Source organism: Symphalangus syndactylus, chromosome 5 (genome assembly GCF_028878055.3).
Source record: "Symphalangus syndactylus isolate Jambi chromosome 5, NHGRI_mSymSyn1-v2.1_pri, whole genome shotgun sequence".
Taxonomy (NCBI): Eukaryota; Metazoa; Chordata; class Mammalia; order Primates; family Hylobatidae; genus Symphalangus; species Symphalangus syndactylus.
In genome coordinates, this window is record NC_072427.2 from 27,385,667 (window position 1) to 27,411,305 (window position 25,639).

General features: G+C 39.0%; 1 protein-coding gene across 3 annotated transcripts in view; it reads right to left on the bottom strand.

The window, feature by feature from the left end:
* IREB2 (iron responsive element binding protein 2) overlaps positions 1 to 25,639 on the bottom strand; it is a 63,611-nt gene that overhangs the window by 11,256 nt on the left and 26,716 nt on the right. For 2 of the 3 annotated variants that reach the window (XM_055277551.2, XM_055277553.2), the window contains exons 4-16: positions 24,875 to 25,012; positions 23,774 to 23,992; positions 19,352 to 19,421; positions 18,000 to 18,183; positions 16,551 to 16,690; positions 13,848 to 14,019; positions 11,803 to 11,903; positions 6,763 to 6,879; positions 5,272 to 5,431; positions 4,352 to 4,487; positions 2,372 to 2,456; positions 1,848 to 2,004; positions 1,412 to 1,536 (exon numbers count right to left, since the gene is read on the bottom strand). In XM_055277551.2, coding sequence (XP_055133526.1) covers positions 1,412 to 1,536; positions 1,848 to 2,004; positions 2,372 to 2,456; positions 4,352 to 4,487; positions 5,272 to 5,431; positions 6,763 to 6,879; positions 11,803 to 11,903; positions 13,848 to 14,019; positions 16,551 to 16,690; positions 18,000 to 18,183; positions 19,352 to 19,421; positions 23,774 to 23,992; positions 24,875 to 25,012 — 1,804 coding nt within the window. The remainder of the gene's footprint in view (positions 1 to 1,411; positions 1,537 to 1,847; positions 2,005 to 2,371; positions 2,457 to 4,351; positions 4,488 to 5,271; positions 5,432 to 6,762; positions 6,880 to 11,802; positions 11,904 to 13,847; positions 14,020 to 16,550; positions 16,691 to 17,999; positions 18,184 to 19,351; positions 19,422 to 23,773; positions 23,993 to 24,874; positions 25,013 to 25,639) is intronic. The other variant, XM_055277552.2, reaches the window with a different exon arrangement.

A 25,639-nucleotide genomic window follows, 5' to 3' on the forward strand; every position in this document is an offset into this window, starting at 1 on the left:
GTTGGGATTATAGGTGTTAGCCACCATGCCCAGCCAAAACAGTGTGTTCTAAAAAATCATGATGTTTTTGGACAGAATGATTAAAAATTTGCTCCTCAAATTCTAGCACACTAGATCTTCAGGAACACTCCAAGGGGCAAGTTTCAATATAAACTGAACATAAAGACTTCACAGAGTCCAAAAAAGTTAAAGAATTTAGAAAGATTTCTATGTGTTGCTACGGAGAGATTAAGCATGTATGAGGTATGCTGTTAATGTCTAAGAATGTTATAATGGAGAAAAACCTCTGCTTTTTCAATGTATTTGTTCCACATCAAAGCCTTCAAACTACAGCCAAAAATCTCACCATTTCTTAGGCCAGGCACAGTGGCTCACGCCTGTAATCCCAACACTTTGGGAGGCTGAGGTGGGCGGATCACTTGAGTCCAGGAGTTTGAGACCAGCCTGATCATTTTTTATTATTTTACAAAAAATAAAAAATTAGCTGGGCCTGGTGGCGAGTGCCTGTGGCCCCAGCTACTCGGGAGGCTGAGGAGCAGGATTGCTTGAGTCCAGGAGGTTAAGGCTGCAGTGAGCTGCTTCAGGCCACTGCACTCCAGCCTGGGTGACAGAGTGGGGCGCCATCTCCCAAAAAACACCAAAAAATAAATAATAAAAAATAATAAATATTGCATAATTTATCCAATTATTCTCTTTACAGCTTATTTGCCTCTCCCCAGGAGAATTTTGTGTTTTGTTCAATGATGTATTCTAAACACCTAATCAATTCTTTCTTTTCCCCCTCAACTTTTATTTTAACTTCTGGGGTACCTATGCAGGATGTGCAGGTTTGTTACATAGGTAAATGTGTGCCATGGTGGTTTGCTGCACGGATCATCCAATCAACACTAATGAATTCTGATACTCTAAGACATGTTCTTTCTTTTTTTTTTTTTTTTTTTTTTTTTTTTTTTTTTTTTTGAGGCAGAGTTGCACTCTTGTTGCTCAGGCTGGAGCGCAGTGGTGTGATCTCGGATCACCGCAACCTCCACCTCCCGGGTTCAAGCAATTCTCCTGCCTCAGCCTCCTGAGTAGCTGGGATTACAGGCATGCGCCACCAAGCCTGGCTAATTGTTTTGTATTTTTAGTAGAGATGGGGTTTCTCCATGTTGGTCAGGCTGGTCTTGAGCTCCGGACCTCACGTGATCAACCTGCCTCGGCCTCCCAAAGTGCTGGGATTACAGGCATGAGCCACTGTGCCCAGTCGCCATCTTCTTTTTAACTACAGATTCCAGATACAAACTTACTATTACACATTAAAAACTGTATTCAAAATAATGTAATTTTAATTTTTATTCTGTTCAGAAGATATATGAAATAAAAGAACACTGCAAATTGATTAAACTATTTAAGAAACACATAAGACTCTTACTTCTATTTTATCTTTTAATGCTTTAAACATGGATAGTATAACATGTTCTTCCTCTACTCGATGAACTTCTTCTCGACTAGGCCAAATATCATGCAGGTAAATGTTCTTGCCGGTGGGGTCAGTACCTGGTTAAAATTTTTGAACATGATACTCAGTAAAAAAAATAACTCTCTGAAAATGTTCATACCTTTTCAAAGATATATCATGGAAATCAAGTAAATGATTCAACAGGGTGCTTCAGGCTTAAGCGGCTGGAAGAACTAATTACCTGCACATTTTATTTTCTTCACATAAACACAGATTAACAATTATACATTATCATACGTCTTCCTGAAATAATTCAAAGAATAGATGGTCTAAGAAACATTTCAAAAATATAACGACTTCTACTGGGAAAAGTATGTGTAGGTATACATATACATAAAGGAAAAGATACCTAAAGGTTCTGTCTGGAAATCTATATTCACTGTGCCTGCTATGGCATAAGCTACCACTAAGGGTGGAGAGGCAAGATAATTGGCACGAACACAATCACAAAGACGACCTTCAAAATTTTTGTTTCCAGATAAAATTCCACAGGTAACCAAATCACCCTGAAAAAAACACAAACACACAAACAAATAAGTTCAATTCTAGAGATGGTACAAATTTGGATAATCATATATAAGCAATCTTAAATATTAAAGTCTGAGGGCGAGATTAACCAAAAAACATTACTAATTTTTAAATATAGAACTATCCATCTTGCAAATAAACTAAATCAATTCCTTGTATTATGAAGGAATTATTTCAAGGATCTACAAATGATTCTTTGAATCATTTAAAGATTCACAGGTTACTATTGCCAAGAGATGCAGAGTTTACAGAAATATAAACACATCAATATATATTTTCTATAATTTAATAACAAAACATAGTTAAGAAAATCATTTAGATGTCTTGCCAATCCACACATTTTACCTGTTTTACTGCATTTAAAACTGCGTCTGATAAGGGCGCTGTATTTCCCACACAAGTTGAACATCCATAGCCAACGATTTCAAATCTGCATTTCAAAAAAAAAAAATGACTGAATAGCACATCACAACATTTATAGAGAAAGGACAAGTCTTATCTTGTATTTCTATCACTGCAATAAGATTACTTAAAAGACTATACATGACACATGGATTAACCTTCATCAATATATTCACTTCAGAAGATTCTGAGCAATCAAGTCTAATTCTCAGGCATGCTATTTGAACCAGCTCACTGCAGCCTTAACCTCCTGGGCTCAAGCAATCCTGCTCCTCGGCCTCCTGAGTAGCTGGGGCCACAGGCGCTCGCCACGAGGCCCAGCTAATTTTTTTATTTTTTGTAAAATAAAAAATAAAAATACTCAGGCTGGTCTCAAAGGTGAATGCAAACCTTTGAAGAGCCTTAGTAGCACTTATCACCGTACAGGAGAATTCCCCCAAATACTACTTGCTAGGAATATAACATGACCTTTTAAAATAATTGATACTGTACTTCCATCAAAGAGTTTAAAATGTAAAGAGGACCTGGCTATAATAACCTGACCAAAGGTCCCAAAAGAGGCATTGTAATTGGGCACTCTGATAGGAGTAATCTCTCAATTATCAACCAGTTAAACCCAAGAAGAGTCTCTGACAATAAATCCAAGATAATATAACTAAAAGATTACAGGCACAGTCCTCTAAATTACTTTTGGATGCTAGTCTAAAAGCAAAAAAATCTAAAATTTATCAGTTTTGCAAAAGAATTGATGACTCATATGTTCCAAAATACACACTGAAAATATAACTAGGCTGGGTGTGGTGGCTCAGGCCTGTAATCCCAACACTTTCGGGGGCCAAGACGAGTGGATCACTTGAGGCAAGGAGTTTGAGACGAGCCTGGCCAACACGGTGAAACTCTGTCTCTGCTAAAAACATAAAAATTAGCTGGGTGTGGTGGTGCACACCTGCGGTCCCAGCTGCTCAGAAGGCTGAGGTAGGAAGACTGCTTGAGCCTAGGAGGTCGAGGCTGCAATGAGCTGTGACTGCACCACTGCACTCCAGTGTGGGCAATAGAGCAAGACACTGTCTCAAAACCAAAAAATTCCCGCACAACTAGCATCAATTGTAATCCACTTTGGATTACATAAAAAATGTAGGCTACTTTTTTTTTTCTTTTTGAGATGGAGTCTCGCTCTGTCGCCCAGGCTGGAGTACAGCAGCACGATCTGGGCTCACTGCAACCTCTGCTTCCTGGGTTAAAGCAATTCTTCTGCCTCAGCCTCCTGAGTAGCTGGGACTATGGGTGTGCATCACCATGCCTGGCTAATTTTGGTATTTTTTGTGGAGATGGGGTTTCACCATATTGGCCAGGCTGGTCTCAAACTCCTGGCCCCATGATTTGCCTGCCTCGGCCTCCCCAAGTGCTGGGATTACAGGCGTGAGCCACTGCGCCCAGCCCAAAAAACAAAGTTACTATCTCCAAAGTTCAGGGGCAATTTAAACTTATGTATTATAGACCCAATAACCTCATAAAACTAAAATTAAGACAATTTTCAGTTAATAAATGCAAACTGTTAAGATTTCTTTCTTTTTTGAACTGACCTACACAACTCACAGAAATTGTGCATACTTGGTATCGTCTCTTACACTGTAACTGTTATTTGGTTGTACTTGTTTGTCTTGTCTTTCCAACTAAGTATCTTGAAGCTAAGACCACATCTCCTACTTCTGTGTATCCAACCTGGTGCTTTGCTCATTTGATATGCCCAATAAGTGTTTCCTGAGTGATAAGGCATCAAAAATTGTATGGTAATGGCAAGGTAGCAAGTAAAACTAAAGCATATTTTTTCTATCTTCTCTTTGTATATGAAAGGCACAAACAAGCAGCTTCAATACCTACTGAACACCAGTATCAATATGAAGAGCGATAGCTGTCACTTACCCAAGCTTACTGAGATATGGTAATACTCCACTTGAACTGAGGTAATGTGTAACCATCCCACTGCCTGGAGATAAACTTGTTCTTATATAAGGTTTAACACGCAGACCAGCTTCAACAGCCTTTTTAGCCAAAAGACCTGCACAGCCAACAAACAATGATTTATTATGGCAATGTTTCTTTCCCTCTCTCACTCAAAGTAAAAAGTGAGAAGTAATTTATTTAACAGATTAAAGTATGAATTCATAAACTTATTGTCATTATTTTGTCCAATTTATTCTACTGATTTGCTTCATTTACAACAAATTTAAAATTACAGCCTTTATTTTGAAAATTATTAAGATACAGGCTGACATCATTCACACAAATGTAAACAAAAGATGCACATATATAAGTACATGTTAACAAAACCATTTTTTTCTCTTCTTTTTTCTAAAGTGAACTATTTTAAAGTCACAATTAAAATAAGCTAAGGGCAATGTAACACATTATACATGATTTTATACAACTAAGGAATTGTTCCAATGGGCATACAAATTAATTTCATTTACAATCCTTGCCAAGACGATGATCTTTTACTACTTTTATAACTTTTAATGAAATCTACCACACTGTTATGGTTAACTTCTAGATAATCAAGAAATACCTGCTAATTAACTATAGTTCTAAATTAACAAGAGAAGCAGATACAACCTAAAATTAATTGATAGCTAAGTTATAGTAAACAGTAAATTTACCTTCGGTATAATAAAAACAACATAAATCAAACTCAGGCTCCTTAACACCTAACTAAAATACTAGAAAGTCTCTCAATATCAAATGTAGACACTCATGCATCATCCAAGAAACAGAAAGTTACAATAACAGAAAAGCTAACAATAATTAAGGAAAAAGAAAAAGTATGGCCATAAACCACAACCCACCTGCAGCAAGCATGACAGATGGATTGCAATTATTGGTACAACTGATAACTGCAGCAATGACCACTGATCCATGAGACAGCTTATATTCACTTCCTTCATAATGAATGGAGACAATATCCTTCTGTTTTTCAGCTGCAATTTGGAAGCCTTTAAATCCAACCTACACAAATTTCCACGAAAATATAACCTAAATATTCTGGGTATGTACAGAATAAAAGACTGGCAGAAAACATAGCAGACACCGGACATTTGATGATTTAACATTAAAAAATCCTTTTTGTGAGTGATGCTAAAGGCCCGTAACATTCAGTAGTTGTAATTCAGCTGAAGCATATATCTGCACAGGCACGATAGGAGTCTGGTGATGTTCACAAGCAAAACTTTCATCTCCTAAGCGAGTCCAGCCTACCACCCAGAATCCAGATCTCATTTGGCTTTGTTGTTCTTAATCATCCCTGTTTATAGTAATTCTCAAGAGATGGCACAGATTTTTTTCTTTTAAAATGACCCTGAAGATTTCTTCCAAAGGGATCCTATGTGTGTGAGTGTAGCATAGCTGAAACAAGATTGGCTATGAGTTGCTAATTATTGAAGCTAATTGACAGGTACATGGCAATTCAGTGGACTATTTTGTTTTTGTACAAGTTTAACACTTTCTGAACAAAAAGTCAAGAAATCATAAAAAGGCTCTGAAAGGAAAGCCAAGTACTAGAGATCTCAGAATAGAGAAAGTGACAAGACTAAAACTGTGATTCTCAGACAGAAAATACAAACCCCCCAAAACCAGAGACCACTTGCTATTCGGTCACATTTACCAAATTTTATGACAGTAGGCCAGGTGCGGTGGCTCATGGCTATAATCCCAGCATTTTGGGAGGCTGAGGTGGGCAGATCACTTGAGGTCAGGAGTTGAAGACCAGTGTGGCCAACATGGTGAAACCCTGTCTCTACTAAAAATACAAAAGTTACCCAGGAATGATGGTAGACTCCTGTAATTCCAACTACTTTGGGGGCTGAGGCAGGAGAATCGCTTGAGCCCGGTAGGGGGAGGTTGCAGTGAGCCGAGATTGTGCCACTGCACTCCAGCTTGGGCAACAAAGTGAGACCCTGTCTCAAAAAAAAAAAAAAAAAAAAAAAAAAGTTTCTGTGATGATGTAACTATTCAATTGTCTATGCTGTTCATCAATACAAGACCCATATGTATTCAGCATTTAAAAACGAGACTACTGTGACTAAGAAACTCAATTTTAAATTGTATATAATTTTAATTTAAATAGACACAATCAATCTCTGATCCTCACAATGGAACTGGGAACAAGCTTACCAAATGACTGACTTGCACATTAGACAGAAGGAAAATAAGGGGGCTGCTGGTGTGTGCCATAATATATAAAACATAGCAGTGAATTGAGTTTATGGGTCACCTTGTTGGTTCTTTACTACTTAGCACAAAGTGGGTTGAAAAACACGGATAACAATAAAGTAACCTACCTTTTCATTTAAGCAAGCCTGGAAATCGCTTTTCATATCTGTCACAGCAACTCTATCCTGAGGTCTTTTTGGACCACTAACAGATGGAACTATTGAATTCAGATTAATCTGGATCACCTAAGTAATGAGAAAGAACAAGGAATTAGAATTCCTTACAACAGATTCCAATTGAAGCATTACTTTCTAAAGCAGAGTAAGTATATTCGTATTTATTTTAATGCAATTTATTTTAATAGTATAATACACCCTCAACCCCAAGAAATCAAGATTTTAAAACAAGCACATTTAAATGTATGAAACACGAAAATTTGCTAAAATCAAGACTAGTAGATTGATATGCAATTAAACTACCACAACACCAATTGTACTGTATATACAAAATCTGGGGCTGGGCGCAGTGGCTCACACCTGTAATCCCAGCACTCTGGGAGGCCGAGGTGGGCGGGTCACGAGGTCAGGAGATCAAGACCATCCTGGCTAACACGGTGAAACCCCGTCTCTACTAAAAAATACAAAAAATTAGCCAGGCGTGGTGGTGGGCGCCTGTAGTCCCAGCTACTCGGGAGGCTGAGGTAGGGGAATGGCATGAACCCAGGAGGCGGAGCTTGCAGTGAGCCAAGATCACGCCACTGCACTCCAGCCTGGGCAATACAGTGAGACTCCATCTCAAAAAAAAAAAAATCTGGTTTCCCAAGTGTTTTTTCCCACAAAGATAAACACTGTCTTAACAGATGTCCAATGATAAAATAGACGCCTGTGCCAGCTGTCAACTTATTGCCTCTGGGCTCCAAATTCACCCTCCTTTGCCTGCTCTGTGATCACAGAGGTAAACGGTTAGTAAACATTTCTCCTTTGTCAGCACACATGATGTGAAGACTGGTCACTAGAGGGTGCTGAAGGGACACAGCAGAGAAAGAGTTCTTTTTCCTGTTCCAGAGGGTTTCACTGGCCAGCCTGCTGCAACCCAGGCTTTTATTCCTTGGTTAAGAAATGTATTTTTTGTTAAAAATCCCACTTCCCAACTAGATTTCTATTTATTTCTTCTGGTATTTCTATCGTTTCCTTCATGCATTTTATGTGAATATAACCATCTTGAAACTTTTCATCATGGCTTTCAACATTATTTTATATCCCTATTTTATTCTGACTGATCCAACTACTTACACTTTATTTATTTATTTATTATTATCATTTTTATTGAGAAAGGGTCTCACTCTGTTGCTCAGGCTGGAGCGCAGTGGCACAGTCAGGACTAAATGCAGCCTCAACCTCCTGGGCTCAAGTGATCCTCCCGCCTTAGCCCCACAAGTAGCTGGGACTACAGGCATGCGCCACCACGCCCGGCTAAGTGAATTTTAGTAGAGGTGAGGTCTCACTATGTTGCCCAGGCTGGTCCTGAGCTCAAGCAATCCTCCCACCTCAGCCTCCCAAAGTGCTGGGATCACACGCATGAATAACCACACCTGGCTTACTTATACTTTCATTTAATGGATTCAGGCGATCCTAGTCTTTGCCCATAAATATTCATTTATGAAGTTTCTCTTGAAATCAACATCCTAATGATTTTAGTTTTATTTCTTTATACAGTCAGGTTTGTTTTTGTTTTTTTCTTAAGAGACAGGGTCTTGGGCCGGGCGCTGTGGTTCATGTCTGTATCCCAGCAACTTGGGAGGCTGAGGTGGGTGGATCACTTGAGGTCAAGAGCTTGAGACCATCCTGGCCAACATGGTGAAACCCCGTCTCTACTAAAAATACAAAAAATAGGCCGGGTGCGGTGGCTCACGCCTGTAATCCCTGCACTTTGGGAGGCCGAGGCAGGTGGATCATGAGGTCAGGAGATCGAGACCATCCTGGCTAACACGGTGAAACCCCGTCTCTACTAAAAATACAAAAAATAGGCCAGGCGCAGTGGCTCACGCCTTTAATCCCTGCACTTTGGGAGGCCGAGGCAGGAGAATGGTATGAACCTGGGAGGCAGAGCTTGCAGTGAACCGAGATTGTGCCACTGCACTCCAGCCTGGGTGACAGAGCGAGATTGTCTCAAAAAAAAAAAAAAAAAAAAAAATCTGGGCATCATGGCGCATGCCTGTAATCCTAGCTACTCGGGAGGCTGAGGCAGGAGAATCATTTCAACCCAGGAAGTGGAGGTTGCAGTGAGCCGTGATCACGCCACTGCACTCCAGCATGGGTGGGTCTTGCTATCGCTCAAGGCTGGAGTGCATTGACTCGATCATAGCTCACTGCAGCTTCAAACTCATGGGCTCGGGCCATCCATCCCCTTTCTCTAGGGACAGGGCCTTGCTTATGATGCTGGTCTTGAACTTCTGGCCTTAAGTAATCCTCTTGCCTTGGCCTTCCAAAGGGTTGTAATTACAGGCATAAGCCACCACACCTGGTCTGCTGGGAAATTTTTTTTTTTTTTTTTTTTTTTTTTGAGACAGAGTCTTGCTCTGTTGTCCAGGCTGGAGTACAGTGGTGCGATCTCAGCTCACTGCAACCTCTGTCTCCCAGGTTCAAGCGATTCTCCTGCCTCAGCCTCCTGAATAGCTGGGACTACAGGCACATGCCACTACGCCCAGCTAATTTTTTGTATTTTTAGTAGAAATGGGGTTTCACCGTGTTAGCCAGGATGGTCTGGACCTCCTGACCTCATGATCCGCCCGTCTCGGCCTGCCAGAGTGCGGGCCTCCCAAAGTGCTGGGATTACAGGCGTGAGCCACCACACCCGGCCAGATTTTTTTTTTTTTTTTTTAAGACAGTCTCACTCTGTTGCCCAGGCTGAAATGCAGTGGTGTCATCTCGGCTCACTGCAACCTCCGCTTTCTGGGTTCAAGTGATTCTTGTGCCTCAGCCTCCTGAGTAGCTGGGATTACAGGCCCCCAGCCACCACACCTGGCTAATTTTTTTTTTTTTTTTTATTTTTAGTAGAGATGGGGTTTCACCATGTTGGCTAGGCTGGCCGTGAACTCCTGACCTCAGGAGGTGATCTGCCTGCCTCAGCCTCCCAAAGTGCTGGGATTACAGGCGTGAGCCACCGCACCTGGCCAAGGGTTTTTAACATGCATATTTATTTCTTTTTATTCTACCACCAAAGTTTTCCCATTGTTCTTATTCTTTCCATTTATGTATTTTAAAAAATGTGAACAAGGAAAAAAATGGACGAAGCACTAGATCTAATAAACAGAGGTGAAAATGATTGGAAAATGATCAGAAGTAAAAAGATCTGCCCGAAGTAGCACACAAATTCAATTTCTATGGGTCCTATATGTATTCATTTATTCACCTAACATGTTTACTGAATATCTACTATGTGCCAGCATTGTTCTAGGAGCTGGGGATACAATACCAAACCAAAGTTGCTGTCCTCATGGAGTTTAATGAACAGTTAACCAAAACTGTAAAACCATGTTGTTAGAAATCCTTGACGCACTCCTAGAAAATGAATTTTATTAAAATTAAGGCTTCCCTGGAAGTGAATTCCGCCTATTTTGATATAAATTTCCAACAGATTTTTTTTTTTTTTTTAGACAGGGTCTCACTCTGTTGCCCAGGCTAGAGTGCAGTGGCACGACCACAGCTCACTGCAGCCTTGACCTCCTGGGCTCAAGCCATCGTCCCCACTCAGCCTCCTGAGGATCTGGAACCACGGGAGCATGCCACTACTCCTGGCTGATTTCAGGTAAGTGTTTAGTTGGATTGTAAAATATCTTTAAAACTAACATGTAAGACTGCATAATAGTGTATATCTTTAATAGCGGAATTTTGCAAAATACACAAGTAAACCAGATGCAGATAACATCAAAACTGATTATTCTGAAGGGAGATATTACTTTTATCATAAAGTAAAAATAAATTAGAGCAAAGAATTAAGAGTCACTATTATTTTAAACACTAAAAAATTGGACTTCATAGGCTGGGCTTGGTGGTTCACACCTGTAATCCCAGCAATTTGAGAGGCCAAGGCAGGAGGAATTGCTTGAGGCCAGGAGTTTAAGACCAGCCTAGGCAACACGGCAAAATCCTCTCTCTACAAAAAAAAAAAACAAACAAAAAAAACCCAAAAACCACAACTAGACTTCATAAGATATTACAAAATTCACTATAATAAAACTCTATGTAAAATTAATGAATAAAAAGCACCGGGCTACAATAACATTACTTAAATAATAATAATAATAATGATAGCTACCCCCTCAGCCAGGTCCAGCAGCTCATGCCTGTAATCCCCGCACTCTGGGAGGCCAAGACTAGAGAATCCCCTGAAACCAGAAGTTTGAGACCAGCCTGGGCAGTAAAATGAGACCCTGCCCAGAGTCCAAAAAATAATAATATTAAAAAAATAGTAATATTAAAACAAAACAGGGGTTAAACATGGTGGTGGCTCATGTCTGTAATCCCAGCAAGGTGGGAGCTTGAGCCCAGAGGCTGAGGCTACAGTGAACCATGATTGTACCACTGCACTCTAGTGTGGTGAGAGAGCCGGACTGGGTCTCAAAAAGCAAAACAAAAAGATTAGCTACCCTTTATTGAGCATTTACTATGTGTCTAGAACTATTCTATGAATTTGTTTTTAATATCTAAGAATGCTTAGAGGTAGATATTATTGTCGTATCTAAGAGATGAGAAAACTGAGGCAGAAAGGCTAAATTCCCCAAGGTTATGCAGCTAACACGTCTTAGAGCTGGGATTCAAACCCAGGTGGTCAGGTGCTCCAGAATTTATTATTTTTTTCCTTTTTGACACAAGTCTCACTCTGTTACCTAGTCTGGAGTGCGGTGGCACAATCTCAGCTCACTGCAACTTCCGCCCCACAGGCTCAAGTGATCCTCCCAGCTCAGCCTCCCAGGTACCTGGGACCACAGGCACAAGCCATACCCAGCTAATGTTTGTATTTTTTTGCAGTGACAGGGTTTTACCACATTGCCCAGGCTGGTCTCAAACTCTTGAACTCAAACCATCAACCCACCCCAACCTTTCAAAGCACTGGGATTACATCACAGTTTACACTCTTTACTCGTAGGTGGGTTATTCTGCATATACCTGGGAGTATTCAGGTTCTCCTGAAGAATTCTGGTCATTTCGAAACAATTTCACAGCTTTAAGGTATGTTTCCATTGATTTGAGTTTGGCTTTGCTAAAACCTAAAACGAAGATGAACAAAACAACAACAAAATGCAGTGAGAAATTTATTTACTTATTATTTTTTTCAGACAGGGTTTCACTTTGTTGCCCAGGCTGGAGTGCAGCACTGCAATCACAACTCACTGCAACCTTGACCTCCCAAGCTCAAGCAATCCTCCCATGTCAGCCTCCTAAGTAGCACCCCACCGTGCCTGGTTAATTTTTTTTTTTTTTTTTTTTTTTTTTTTTACAAATGTTTTGTACAGATGGGGGGGAGGGGTCCTGTTTTTTTTTTTTTTTTGAATAGGGTGGTTTTGAACTCCCAGCCTCAAGAGATCCTCCTGCCTTGGCCTGCCAAAGTGCTGGAATTATGGGTATGAGCCACCACACCCCACCAATAAATTTATTATTTTTAGAAATAGGGTCTCACTGTGTCACCCAGGCTGGAGTACAGTGGTGCCATCATAGCCCACTGCAGCTTTGAACTCCTGGGTTCAAGTGATTCTCCCGCCTTAGCCTCTCAAGTAGCTAGGACTACAAGTCTGTACTGCCACACCTGGCTAATTTTTTATTTTCTTGTACAGATGAGGGTCTTGCTATGTTGCCCAAGCTAGTCTTAAACTCCTGGACTCATGTGATCCTCCCGCCTCGGCCTCCCAAAGTGCTAGGATCATAGGTGTAAGCCACTGAGTCTGGCCTCAGTAAGGAATTTTGAAATCTTTGGGGGTAAGGATACTGCATTCCAGTGATGAACAAGAAACAAATACTATTTACATATTCATTTACATTTCTCTTTCTCCTAACCCTTGAGATACCACGTGAGCAAGCCCAGACTACACGGAGAAACCACATGAGGCTGTTTTGCCTGACAGACTTACCTAAGTCCTCAGCTGACAGCTCATAATTTGCTGTTAGACATGCAAGCAGAACAAGCCTTCAGGATTCCAGGCCCTGCCTTTCAAATCTTGCAGTTGAGGTTCAAGACATGAAACAGAGATGAGCTGTCCCCACTGTGTCCTGTCTGAATTACTGACCCCACTGAAACCATGAGCTAGTAATTAATGCTTGTGCAAGCTACTAAATTTTAGGATAATTTGTTACACAGGATCACTAAAACCTTAACTCAAGATTAATATGCAAGAAATGAGGCACTTCTAACCATTTCTACTTTGAATGTTCTACTAACTCAAATGCAGAAGTTTTGCATTTAGGGGGATCATTCCCTCCACGATTCTATATAACCATTCATCAATTTTGCTGTCTGATTAACTAACATAATAATCTGCCCACACACTGAAGAATACTAGAATATATCCTCCAAATATATATCTATGCTTAGAAATGAGTAACTCAGCAATGATTACTTCATTAAAGAGATTAAAAAGAGATCTTACTTTTTAAATAGCAGACTTATGAAATATCAACATATCTTGTTTTGTAGGTACTTCCTATTTTAATCTAAACAGTCCATAGAAGAGTGGCCAAAATTCCTAGTTAATCAGGTTACAAAAAGATTTGGAACCTGTGTTCCTAATGTTTTTTGCAAAATTTTGTGCTTCTTCTTCTTTAGATAGAAGACTGGTTCCCAAACCCATGTCTGATAGCTCCTCTACTCTTGGTTGTAGAAGGGGACTGCTGTGAATATGTTTAAGGCTGACTTCCATTAAATTGCAACCTCTGACCCCTAAGTAGAGGTGGAGGTATCCATCATTATGGGGCAACAGTCAAGTCAGGATCAATGGTTTGAATAATTCCTTTAAATTGCTTTCAATGGGTCACAGGGAACTAGGTTTGAGGACACAACACTCTTTTAAAGACATCTGATATTTGCTTGAAAGTTGTTGTTTCAACATAATGTAATTTTGTGAACAGTAAATAACATGTATAAGGTAGTAATTTATAAAACATTATCAAACACATTGGAAATGTAACATGTTTATTCTAATGATCTTTTATCTTCTTACCTGTATGTTCTAAATGTTTTAATGTCACATTGTCAACAGGGAAAAAGCTGAGGATAGCACCATATTCCGGACACATGTTTGCTATTGTAGTTCGATCAACTATAGATAATTGTGAAACTCCACTTCCAAAAAACTCAACAAACTTTCCAGCCACTCCTACTTGCCTGAGGTGCTATATAAGGGATACACAGAAACACATACAAAATTGCAAAGATAAGATTAGCAAGGATTGTCTGAAAACTATAAAATATAATTTTTAACCAATACTAGTGATGAAAGAATGAGATCCTTCATTGTCTTTATGAATCAACTCATTCTGGTTTTGGGAGTATTTTAAGATAAGAAGTAAAGAGAAGACTGGTCCAATGTCACTGTTAATCAGGGTAGAAAGGGGCCTGAAAGCTCAAGGTGGCTATAATTAACATTTTCATGTCTTTGAAATCAGGGTACAGCAACTCAATAGTGTGTCTGTTTAGCTGGCAGCCCTTTTTCTTTCTTTCTTTTAGAAACAGGGTCTCACTCTGTTGCCCAGGCTGGAGCGCAGTGGTGTGATCACAGCTCACTGGAGCTTCCAACACCTTGGCTCTAGCAATTCTCCCACCTTAGCCTCCTGAGTAGCTGGAACTACAGACATGTGCCACCACACCCAGCTAATTTTTAATTTTTTTTTTTGTAGAGACAGGGTCTTACAATGTTGATGAGGCTGGTCTTGAACTCCTGGCCTCAAGTGATGCTTCCGCCTTGGCGTCCCAAACTGCTGGGATTAAAGGTGTGAGCCACTGCGCACAGCCCCTTATTGTTTCTTAGCAGTGCATAAAACAGTGGTGTTTGCTAACCACTGATGGCATCTTAGACTTAAATACTAATAGACTGATGAAACTGTATATTTAAGTAAAAAATTATATACTGGCTATAAACATTTTTCAAATTATAACTACTGGCCCAAATGTTTACAGCATCTTTAATCACAGGCAAATCTCACTTTGGTAGAATTTGTTAACATGTGGTTTCAAACTTAATTCCTTCTAAAATTATTTTTCTTGGTTATTATATTATCAAGTAACCCAACCAGTTATTTGTCTTTTCTAAATTGTAAAATGTTCTCAGATTGGTATAGGAAGAGTGACTAAGGAGGTGACTAAGAATGAAACTATCTTCGATCTATGAATAATATTAAGCCCTAACATTTTATAAGTGCCAGGGACCACTTAACCCAAACCCTTTTTTATAGATACAGAAACTCAAACCCTAAGTGTAAAGATGTTTCCTCATTTATGGTTACATTTTTTAGGATGAAAGAAACACAGATTAGATATTACAAACCAAATGCTGCTCTCATAAAAAAAAACATAGAATATTACTCCTGTAAGGATCACAAATGGAACAGGATCTCAAAAAAGAATAATATATTCAATACAGGTAAACATATAATAGATTAATTTTTTAACAATAAACTGTCAAAAAACGCACAGTAATATTGTCAGGAAAAAACAGCTAGAGAAGGCTAAAAAGCAGCATTAATTTTCAGGATGTCTAAAGTAAAGAATTGATTTCTGTAAAAACATAATGGGATATTCCTTTTCCTTTAGGAATAATCCTGCAATTCCCAATTTACTATTTGATCTTTTGGTACCATACACTGAATCAATAATTTCTCTAAGATGCCAAATTCTTTTCTAATTAGGGAAGAAGGATCAATACCAAATGCTGAGAGGGAGGCATTATCATTTCCTTACGCTGGGGTATCCGGAAAGCCTTCATACCAATAATCTAACCAAAAATGCTGAGATTGATACTCCTGAAAGCCTTCGTACCAATAATCTAACCAAAAATGCTGAACTGGGATCCAAATTGGAATTATATGTGGAACATTTTCCAGGTACATTCATTTAACAAAATAGAACTTAATCATTAAAATAAAGTTAGTAAAAGCCAGATATTTAGGAAGAAGAGTTACAAATTATTGTTCACTAGGAAATCCATGAGCCTGTGTATTAATATGCTTAAGCAGCTCAGTGTATGTATTGAAGTTCTGAAGCCAGTATTTTAAAAATTCAGAGAAAAGGTTTTTACATAATAATCCAGAGAAATGTTAAAAGGGCAACAGAAAAATGATATATCACATTTCTACAATCCATGTTTTTGAAAGCACTACTTAGTAGAGCAACAGTTTCTAATGGGCAAATAATTTAATTAAAGAAGATACAATCAACTTTGGCTAAACATTTTTTAAAAATTCACATAGAAAAGAGAAAAAAATAATGTAGTCAACAAGTGTTTATTAAGGCAACAAGGCACTAATAAGGCATAATGGTTAAGACAATGGACTCAAGAATCTGACTGCCTGGAATCTTTGCTCTACCCCTTACTACTCAGCCCTTCGACCCTATGGTACGTCACTAAACTCTACTGTACCTTAGTTTTCTCAGAGTTACAATGAGAATAGTAATAGTATCCATCTCACAGGCTTGTTATAAGGAATAAATGAGCTAACATAAGTGAACACAACAAATTTCTTTGTATTTATTAGTACAAAGTAAATGTTACGTTTGTTGTTATTACTATGATAACTATGATGACGTGGCTAATGTCAAGAGACCTGAGGATGCAGTAATGAACCCAAATCCCTGCTCTCGTAGAGCTCTTCAATTTTTGTAAAAATAATGTTCACTAAGTCATAGAGCTACCACAACTTTAACTTACCTTTGTAATACCAAGAACAACATCTATGGATGTAACAAAAGGGTTTGATGACCCAGTTAACTCACATCCAACCACCTCTGGTAAAGTAAGAGAAACTGGCAGACCAAGCATAACTGCTTCTGTTTCAATGCCTCCAACCCCTAACGTAATAAAGACAGGTATATTAGCACAGTATATTTAAAGATAATTTATCTCTGTAACATCTGAATCTCTAGGTGTTTCATAAGTTTATCTTACACAGTACTTTACAGAGTTGCTATATTGCTATTAATGTGGACACTGAACCCAAGGCTTCCCAAAAGAAATGATTCCACTTGCATGGTTGAAAAACTATTATTTTACCTTTATATTCAAAGTAAAATATTAGTTTTAAGTATATTCAAGTTAAAATATTAGTTTAAGTATTCATTATGTTAGGCACTGTACTGTATCCAAGATAAACAGAATCCAGTCCCTGCCAATCTCAACAAGTTCAGTCTAATGAAATGAGACAAAAAAATCAACAATTATAACACCCTGTGAAAGAGTAAGTTTACAAAGTGAGGTACACTGAACTCAGCAAGGGAGTTAAGACTTTCAGAAGATAACTGAGGCCAGTCTTGGATGAGTTAATAGTAGCCACATTTCAACAAAGTCATGGTCAGCAGAATGCATTCTTCCAGAAGAAATAGCCTATGCAAAGTCATGGGGTATAAAAGAGCATAGCTAGCTGGGCTCAGTGGCTCACGCCTGTAATCCCAGCACTTTGGGAGGTCGAGGTGGGTGGATGACTTAAGACTAGGAATTCGAAACCAGCCAGGCCAACATAGCAAAACTGTATCTCTGCTAAAAATACAAAAATTAGCTGGGCATGGTGGCACGTGCCTGTAGTCCCAGCTACTTGGCAGGTTGAGGCACAAGAATTGCTTGAACTCAGGAGGTGGAGGCTGCAGTGAGCCAAGATTGCGCCACTGCACTCCAGCCTGGGTGACAGAGCAAGATGCTGTCTCAAAAAAAAAAAAAAAAAAAGAAAAGAGACAGCCCACATAAGTAAAGAAATGACTAGTCTCTAAGATGGGTGTGGCTGAGTGGCTAAAGGGACACCAGAGGTTGTGAATGGCCTTGTATAAAATGGCAAGAAATCTGGACTTATAAAGAAGACCAGGAGAAGCCACAAAAGTACCTTACACAAAGAAGCAACCTTTGTAGACGTATCATAATCATTATCATTCAATTACTTCACAAATGGAAGTGCTGTGCTAGACAATGTGTAAATTTCTTTTCATAAATCCTCTTTCACAACACTGATCACAAACTCTCAATTAGGATTTTGTTGTCGCTGCTGCTATTACAGATGAAAAACACAGAGCCTCAAAGAGGCTATAAAAACTCAATAATTTATGTTCTTTTACAATGTTCTTGACATCCTTACCCCAAAAGAAATGAAAATATATTTAGTCATTTACTTACCCCACCCCAGAATCCCTAAACCATTCACCATTGTTATGTGTGAATCTGTGCCGACTACACTGTCTGGGAAGAGGAGGTCCTTTTCTTCAAAAACCACTCTTGACAAATATTCTAAGTTTACTTGATGAGCCATTCCAGTTCCAGGAGGGATTACTGCCACATTCTTAAAAACTCTTGAACTCCACTATATTTTGTTTAAATTTAAGAAATACAAGTGTTAGTATATAAATTTGTGCTCACAACCAAGGTCTAATATTAACACTAAAAATATTTTGACTGATGTTCAATATGGTAAATACGAAGTTCATATCACATAGTTAAAAACAAATATACAGATACTGAACCTAAATATATTTTTTATTAAGACAAAATTAATTTAGGTCAAATAAAAATGTTTAAAAAGTCCAGACAAATGGCAGTATTCAACTGTGTTCCAAAGATTCTCAGGAATGAGAAGAAAGAAAGGCTCAATGTACAAGGCCCTCCCTCCGAGCTCTCTGTCCTAAACTAGAGCCACTGTTTTCATCTTTCTCTACACAATAGGGTTTCCAATTAAGATTTCATTTGAGGAACAAAAGCGTTGTACTACTATAAAGCCTTTAGAAACTACTAAAGTGGCTGGGCAGAGTGGCTCATGTCTGTGATCGCAGCACTTTGGGAGGCTAAGGCAGGCAGATTGCTTGAGGCCAAGAGCTCAAGACCAGCCTGGCCAACATGGCAAAACCCTGTCCCTACTAAAAACACAAAAATTAGCCAGGCAGTGGTACACACCTGTAATCCCAGCTACTTAGGAGGCTGAGGCATGAGAATCGCTTGAACCCAGGAGGTGGAGGTTGCAGTGAGCCAAGATCACACCACTGTACTCCTGTCTGGGCAATAGCAAGACTCTTCCTCAAAAATTAATTAATTAATTAATAAAACAATAAATAGGACAGGCACGGTGGCTCATGCCTGTAGTCCCAGCACTTTGGGAGGTGGAGGCAGGCAGACTGCCTAAGGCCAGGGGTTCAAGACCAGCTTGGCCAACATGGTGAAAACCTATCTTTACTAAAAATACAAAAATTAGCCAGGCGTGGTGATGTGCGCGTGTAATCCCAGCTACTCGGAAGGCTGAGGTAGGAGAACTGCTCGAACTCAGGAGGTTGAGGCTGCAGTAAGCTGAGATCACGCCACTGGACTCCAGCCTGGGTAACAGGGCGAGATTCTGTCTCAAAACAAAAAAAAAAAACAAACAAAACAAAACAAAACAGAACAAAAAACAAAACAGAAAAAGAAACAACTAAAGATATAAAAATTGTACCTATCATTAGTTTATATATTACAATACAAAAATTTCCCTGAATCATTTATACCTTAAAAAACTGAAGCCTCTCTCGGTTTCTGCCGAATTCTACTTCTTGATTTTTTAACACTGTTTCAGGTCTAAAAGGAAGAAGAGCTGGCATTAAATGTATGTATTACAAAAAAGACTTGCCTTGTTGCTTTCTAAGTCATCATTCTTAGGCATATATATATACAAATATATTCTTAAAATCCTTGGAAGAACTATTTACTAGGTTTCTCAGAATTATTTTCTTTTTCAACAAAGTTCTGCTTTAAAATAACACACCAGAAAGCTACAAAAATGAGTTGTATTTTACTGAGTATAAGAAAGCCACATTACACCAATGTCCAAAACTGTATTTAAGTGATAATAAAAATACACTTTGTTGGGTTATCCACTGCAAGAAAAGAGGAAAGTAGTAGCTTCAACGACAAGCATGTACTTTCCTCCTCACCTGGCTCTTGTGCCAATTAAACTAGGAGATGGGCACTGATTATTTCTATACAGCATTGATGAACAACATCTCAACATCGTTTTATAGTTTAAAAAGAGCTTTTGGCAAAAATCTTTCATTCATCTCATACCAAAAGAAGGCTCTACTTTATGTATAAGTAGCAGTTCACTTTACATGGATTATAAATATAGTTTACATGAATTATTTAAACTAAGAGACAAAAATAATTGACCTCTAAAGCAGCAGCATAGTACCATTTTTAGAAAATTATTTTTATCTAGTAGTTATTTTTAAAAATTATTTCAAACAGCTTTAAGCTGGTTCTTTTACCTGCCAGCTGGTGACTAGGTGTTGACTAGAATATCAATATAACTTAAATTATACATGTCCTCCAGGAACCAGATAATCAGTCCAGATAATTACAGTTGCTTAAATGTCAACCATTTTTTTTTTTTTTTTTTTAGACGGAGTTTCGCTCTTGTTGCCCAGGCTGGAGTGCAATGACATGATCTCGGCTCACTACAACCTCCGCCCCACCGGGTTCAAGCGATTCTCCTACCTCAGCCCACTGAGTAGCTGGGATTACAGGTATGCGCCACCACACCCGGCTAATTTTGTATTTTTAGTAGAGATGGGGTTTCTCCGTGTTGGTCAGGCTGGTCTCAAACTCCCAACCTCAGGCGATTGATCCACCCGCCTCAGCCTCCCAAAGTGCTGGGATTACAGGTGTGAGCCACCACACCTGGACAACTTTTTTTTTTTAAAACAAAGATTACTTTAATAATTCATAGTTGAGTCATCTTCTGAAGCCAAGCATATCTTAGTGAGATTTTTCTCAGGGTCTCAGGGAAAACAGCTTTCTGAGCCACTCCAATTATTTTACCTTTCAATAGCACTTATGGGCTACAAAGGGCCATACAAACATTTATTGGCTCATAACCTGACTTCAAACTAGGGGTAATTTGAAGTGCCAAAGGTTATGCTCTCATCTTTCAACTCAACTTCTTAAGTCAATAATTAATACTTCATTGACATATTAAAAGATACCAATGAGTCACTATTATCACATAGCCAGGAACTACAATATAATCTATCTTAATACTTTGTAATTCGGAGTCAAAATTATGGGGAAATGTTACAGCAGATTGGATTTTTAGAAATAAAAATACAGCACCAAGCACTTACGATGTACCAGTTATAAAAAGAAACAAAAACTAAAGAAATCAATGATTTTGAATCAATAAATCTTCCTTTTCAGGAAATTAATTTCTGTATAAGAGGTGTTAATCTCAAAAGTCAACATGCTCCTAACAACCCGGACAACTAGGCAACAGGAACAAGAAAGTTATCACATAAAACTGTCAAAATTTGGTGGCAAAAGACTCACAGATTATACTGAATCCTTAGAAAGGAAGAGCACACAAGGTCACTATAACCTGTGGCTTTATAAAAATATTAAGCCCAAAATTGTAGAACTAGGCAGAATTTGGAAGATCCAGTCAGGGACAAAGGAATTAACGCATCATTTGGTACTCAGGATAAATTAATGGACATTACTCTTAGCTACTCTAAATCTTTTTTTTTTTTTTTTTTTTTTGTTTTTGAGACGGAGTCTCGCTCTCTCACCCAGGCTGGAGTGCAGTGGCGCGATCTCGGCTCACTGCAAGCTCCGCCTCCCGGGTTCACGCCATTCTCCTGCCTCAGCCTCTCTGAGTAGCTGGGACTACAGGCGCCCGCCACCACGCCCGGCTAATTTTTTGTATTTTTAGTAGAGACGGGGTTTCACTGTGGTCTCGATCTCCTGACCTCGTGATCCACCCGCCTTGGCCTCCCAAAGTGCTGGGATTACAAGCGTGAGCCACCGCGCCCGGCAGCTACTCTAAATCTTAAATGTGTTAAACTTTTTAAAACCTAAAGTGTAAGTAATTTTTTACTAAATTAAAAAAAAAAGCCAGGTGGAGTGCCACATGCCTGCAGTCCCAGCACTTTGGGGGGCCAAGGTGGGATGACTGCATGAGCCCAGTTCAAGACCAGCCTGGGCAGCATAGTGCCCACTTCTACCCCCAAAAAAGGTAGATAAAATTAGTCAGGCCTGACAGCGTGTGCCTGTAGTCCCAGCTACTCTGGAGGCTGAGGTAGGAGGATCACTTAAGCCTAGGAGTTGGAGGCTGCAGTGGGCTACAGATGGTGCCACGGCACCTCAGCCTGGGTGACAGAGAGAGACCCCCATCTCAAAAAAAAAAGACAGTTTACTAACAATGGGATAAATTGTTATATTTTACATGAATTATTTAAACTAAGACAAAAACAATCCACATAACTCTCTTAAAAATAAAAATATGGCTGGGCACAGTGGCTCATGCTTACAATCCCAGCAATTTGGACAGCCAAGGTGGAAGGATCACCTGAGGCCAGGAGTTCGAGACGAGTCCGGGCAACACAGTGACACTCCCTGTATACAGAAAAAACTAGCCAGGCATCGTGGTGCATGCCTGAAGTTCCAGCTATTTGGGAAGCTGAGGTGGGAGGATCACCTGAGTCCAACAGGTTGAGACTTGTGGTGAGCCATGCTCATGCCACTGCACTTCAGCCCAGGCAACAGAGTGAGACTCTGTCTCAAAAACAAAACAAAACAAAACAAAACAAAACAAAACAACCCACTTTGGAAGGTCAAGGCAGACAGATTGCATGAGCCTAAGAGTTTGAGACCAGCATGGGCAACATAGTGAGACCCTGTCCCTAAAAATAAATAAATAAATTTTAAAAGTTTGGAAACTTTATAGTATATATTTTTAAAAGCTGTACGACTCTTTTTTTTCCTGAGACAGAGTCTTGCTCTGTCACCCAGGCTGGAGTGCAGTGGCGTGATCTCAGCTCACTGTGATCTCTGCCTCCTGGTACAAGCGATTCTCGTGCCTCAGCCACCCAAGTATCTGAGATTACAGGTACCTGCCACCATGCCTGGCTAATTTTGTATTTTTAGTAGAGATGGGGTTTCATCATGTTTGCCAGGCTGGCCTCGAACTCCTGACCTCAGGTGATCTGCCTGCCTCGGCCTCCTAAAGTGCTGGAATTCCAGGCATGCACCACCATGCCTGGCCATAGAACTCTTTTTCTTATTTAAAAAAATTACCAATTAGGAAATCTAGCCAAATCCTAGGAATAGCATGTTTACTACTTTCCATGTTACCATACAGGAGATCACTTATTTAAAAGGACTTACTAGATTTGAAACATAAAAAACAAAAATTTTATTGTTAACATAGGGCTTTTTTTTTTTTTTTTTTTTCTGTCACGCCCAGGCTGGAGTGCAGTGGCATGATCTTGGCTTGCTGCAACCTCCACCTCCTGGGTTCAAGAGATTCTCCTGCCTCAGCCTCCTGAGTAGCTGGGACCACAGGGGCACGACACCACACCCGGGTAATTTTTTGTAGACACAGGGTTTCACCAATGCTGCCCATGCTGGTCTCAAACTCCTGAGCTCAAGTGATCCACCTGCTCTGGCGTCCCAAAGTGCTAGGATTACAGTCGTGAGCCACCATGCCCAGCCAACATAGAGCTCTTAATGCGACAGGAAAAGATAAGAAACCCCCTAGTAGGAAAAAAATGTTAAAGATATATACAGGGAATTAACATAAGAAATATGAATGACTAACGAGTATATGAATGGTACAAATATACTAAAATAAAAATTTTAGTTTAAAATGAGACCCCATTTTTCTGCTTACAGTCGTCAAAAAGATGAATTCTATTTACAGATAAATCTTAAGAAAAGTTTGCTTTCTTAGTAATGGTAAGAGAGAATGGTACTTACAGATCACCATTTTCACTAAATTTACTTCTTTTAATATAACAGGAAATACATATAAAAATTCAATCCAGTACTTAAGTGTGAAGGTAACATAATAGTAATTGGGTGGGAAGGAGAGTAAATTTGATTTTCTTAACTGGAAAATAACCTGGTATTAATAAACATTAAGAAAAACAATCTCATACTCAGGCACTGGTTGCAAATGAAAAGGACACAGGATGGGTGTATTCTCAATCTGCGAAGAAAATGTTCCTGAGTTTCGGCCTAGTTCTCCAGAATCACAAGATCCTCGGCAGGTAGTCTGGCCTCTGCAGGGAAGCTTCTTAGGCTGCACTTTAAGTGGAGAGAGCTTTCCTGCTTTCTGCAGGTCACCACCTCCAGGATTTGGTGCATTCTGTATTGCACTGTCATTCCAAAAAGAAAACAAAATAAAGGCATTTAAAAGGGACACAAATTTAGCTCTTAAAAAAAAATGCACACTAGCAACGCTATCTGGAAGTAACTGAATGATGTTTGAAGGCTAATGTATCATTTAACTCAGGTTTCAAAGGCAAATCTCAGATTATATATATATAAAAAAAGAAACAGGTCATTTAAATTTACAGAAATGAAAACAGAATTCTAAGTGTCCAGTAAAATCACTTTCATATACTCTACTAATTTAAATAACTTTTAGCAAATACTGAAATAGATTTTTTCCCTCTAACAACTTAAAAGAAATTTAGAGCTACAGTTTATCTCGAAGGCAAAACCCCTCTCATGGGCTATAATAAATTGCAGTCTTATTTCATTACTCCAGGGAATGTTTTAAAAAAGTTACTTTACGGCAACAGAAATATGTCTTCTCTAGTTTGGTCTTGGTCAAAGGGACCTTATAAATACAAGAAACTTATTTCAGTGGAAGGAAAATAGAGCTTTAGTGAGTTCAATGTTTTTAATCATCAAATAATTAAAAATATTCATGGCTCACATCTTTCGATTCTTTCTGAAAGACAAGTAGGTTAAAAAACAAAAAAGGAAACAAAGACTGAATTCAGAGGTTCACTCCAAAAAGCAGGTCCTAGGCTTATTCATTTCTATCAAAAACGGCAGCAGAAATACACAAATATGAAAAATGCCCCACCATTCCATAAACTTTTCACCAGTTTTAGCTTTTATATACTAGCCAATACTAAATTTAGCATACTTTTCTCTGCCATAAATTATCTCTATTCCTTTTCCTCTACATGACACATTTCCAGCCAATTAACTTGCATGGCTGTCTATAAATATCTGCATTGAAGTACCATTTACTGAAGTCAATTTGTAAAGAATGGTCAACTGTAAGATCTGTCGGACAAGCAGGATGGACTTTCTTAGGATCACCTCCAAGAGTTTTCACTGCCTCCCTCATAGCAGCAAAATCCACCATTGCTGGTATTCCACTAAAAAATAAAGAATGGTCAAATTATAGTCCAAATTGTTTTTTATACATGCTTAATAAATGATAAATATAAACTTTTTCATTTTCATATTTTAAAAAGTATCCCTGTCTAGTTTACATTCATTTTTCATAATGTACTTTATAAGTTAGAAGTATCTTGTTTAATGAGAATTAACATTAAACATTATCTAAGAACTGAAGTACTTGGGCAAATATGCCAAAAATAATAAGAGATAATTTTTGAGGCATAAGTGAACTTCAGGGAAAATGCCTGTGAAACTCTTTTGCCATGTATTTTTTTGATGTACCCTCCCCTTTCCCTAGTTCCAGCCCGTTCCCCCTGTGCCTTTGTGTTACCCCAAAGCTATCCACAGTAGCTTTTGCCATTTTACATTCATCCACTCATCTATCCAGCCAACTATATAACAAGCATTTATCAAATGCCTTCAGTGTGCTAGACACCAATGGCACAAGGCCAAATAAGACATAGTTCTGGCTCTCAAAAAAATTTTAGGGAAGATAATGATGAAAGAATAGTATCGTAAGTACTATAATAGCTGCATACAATAACAGCTTGAGCCCAGGAGGTCGATGCTGCAGTGAACTATGATCACGTCACTGCACTCCA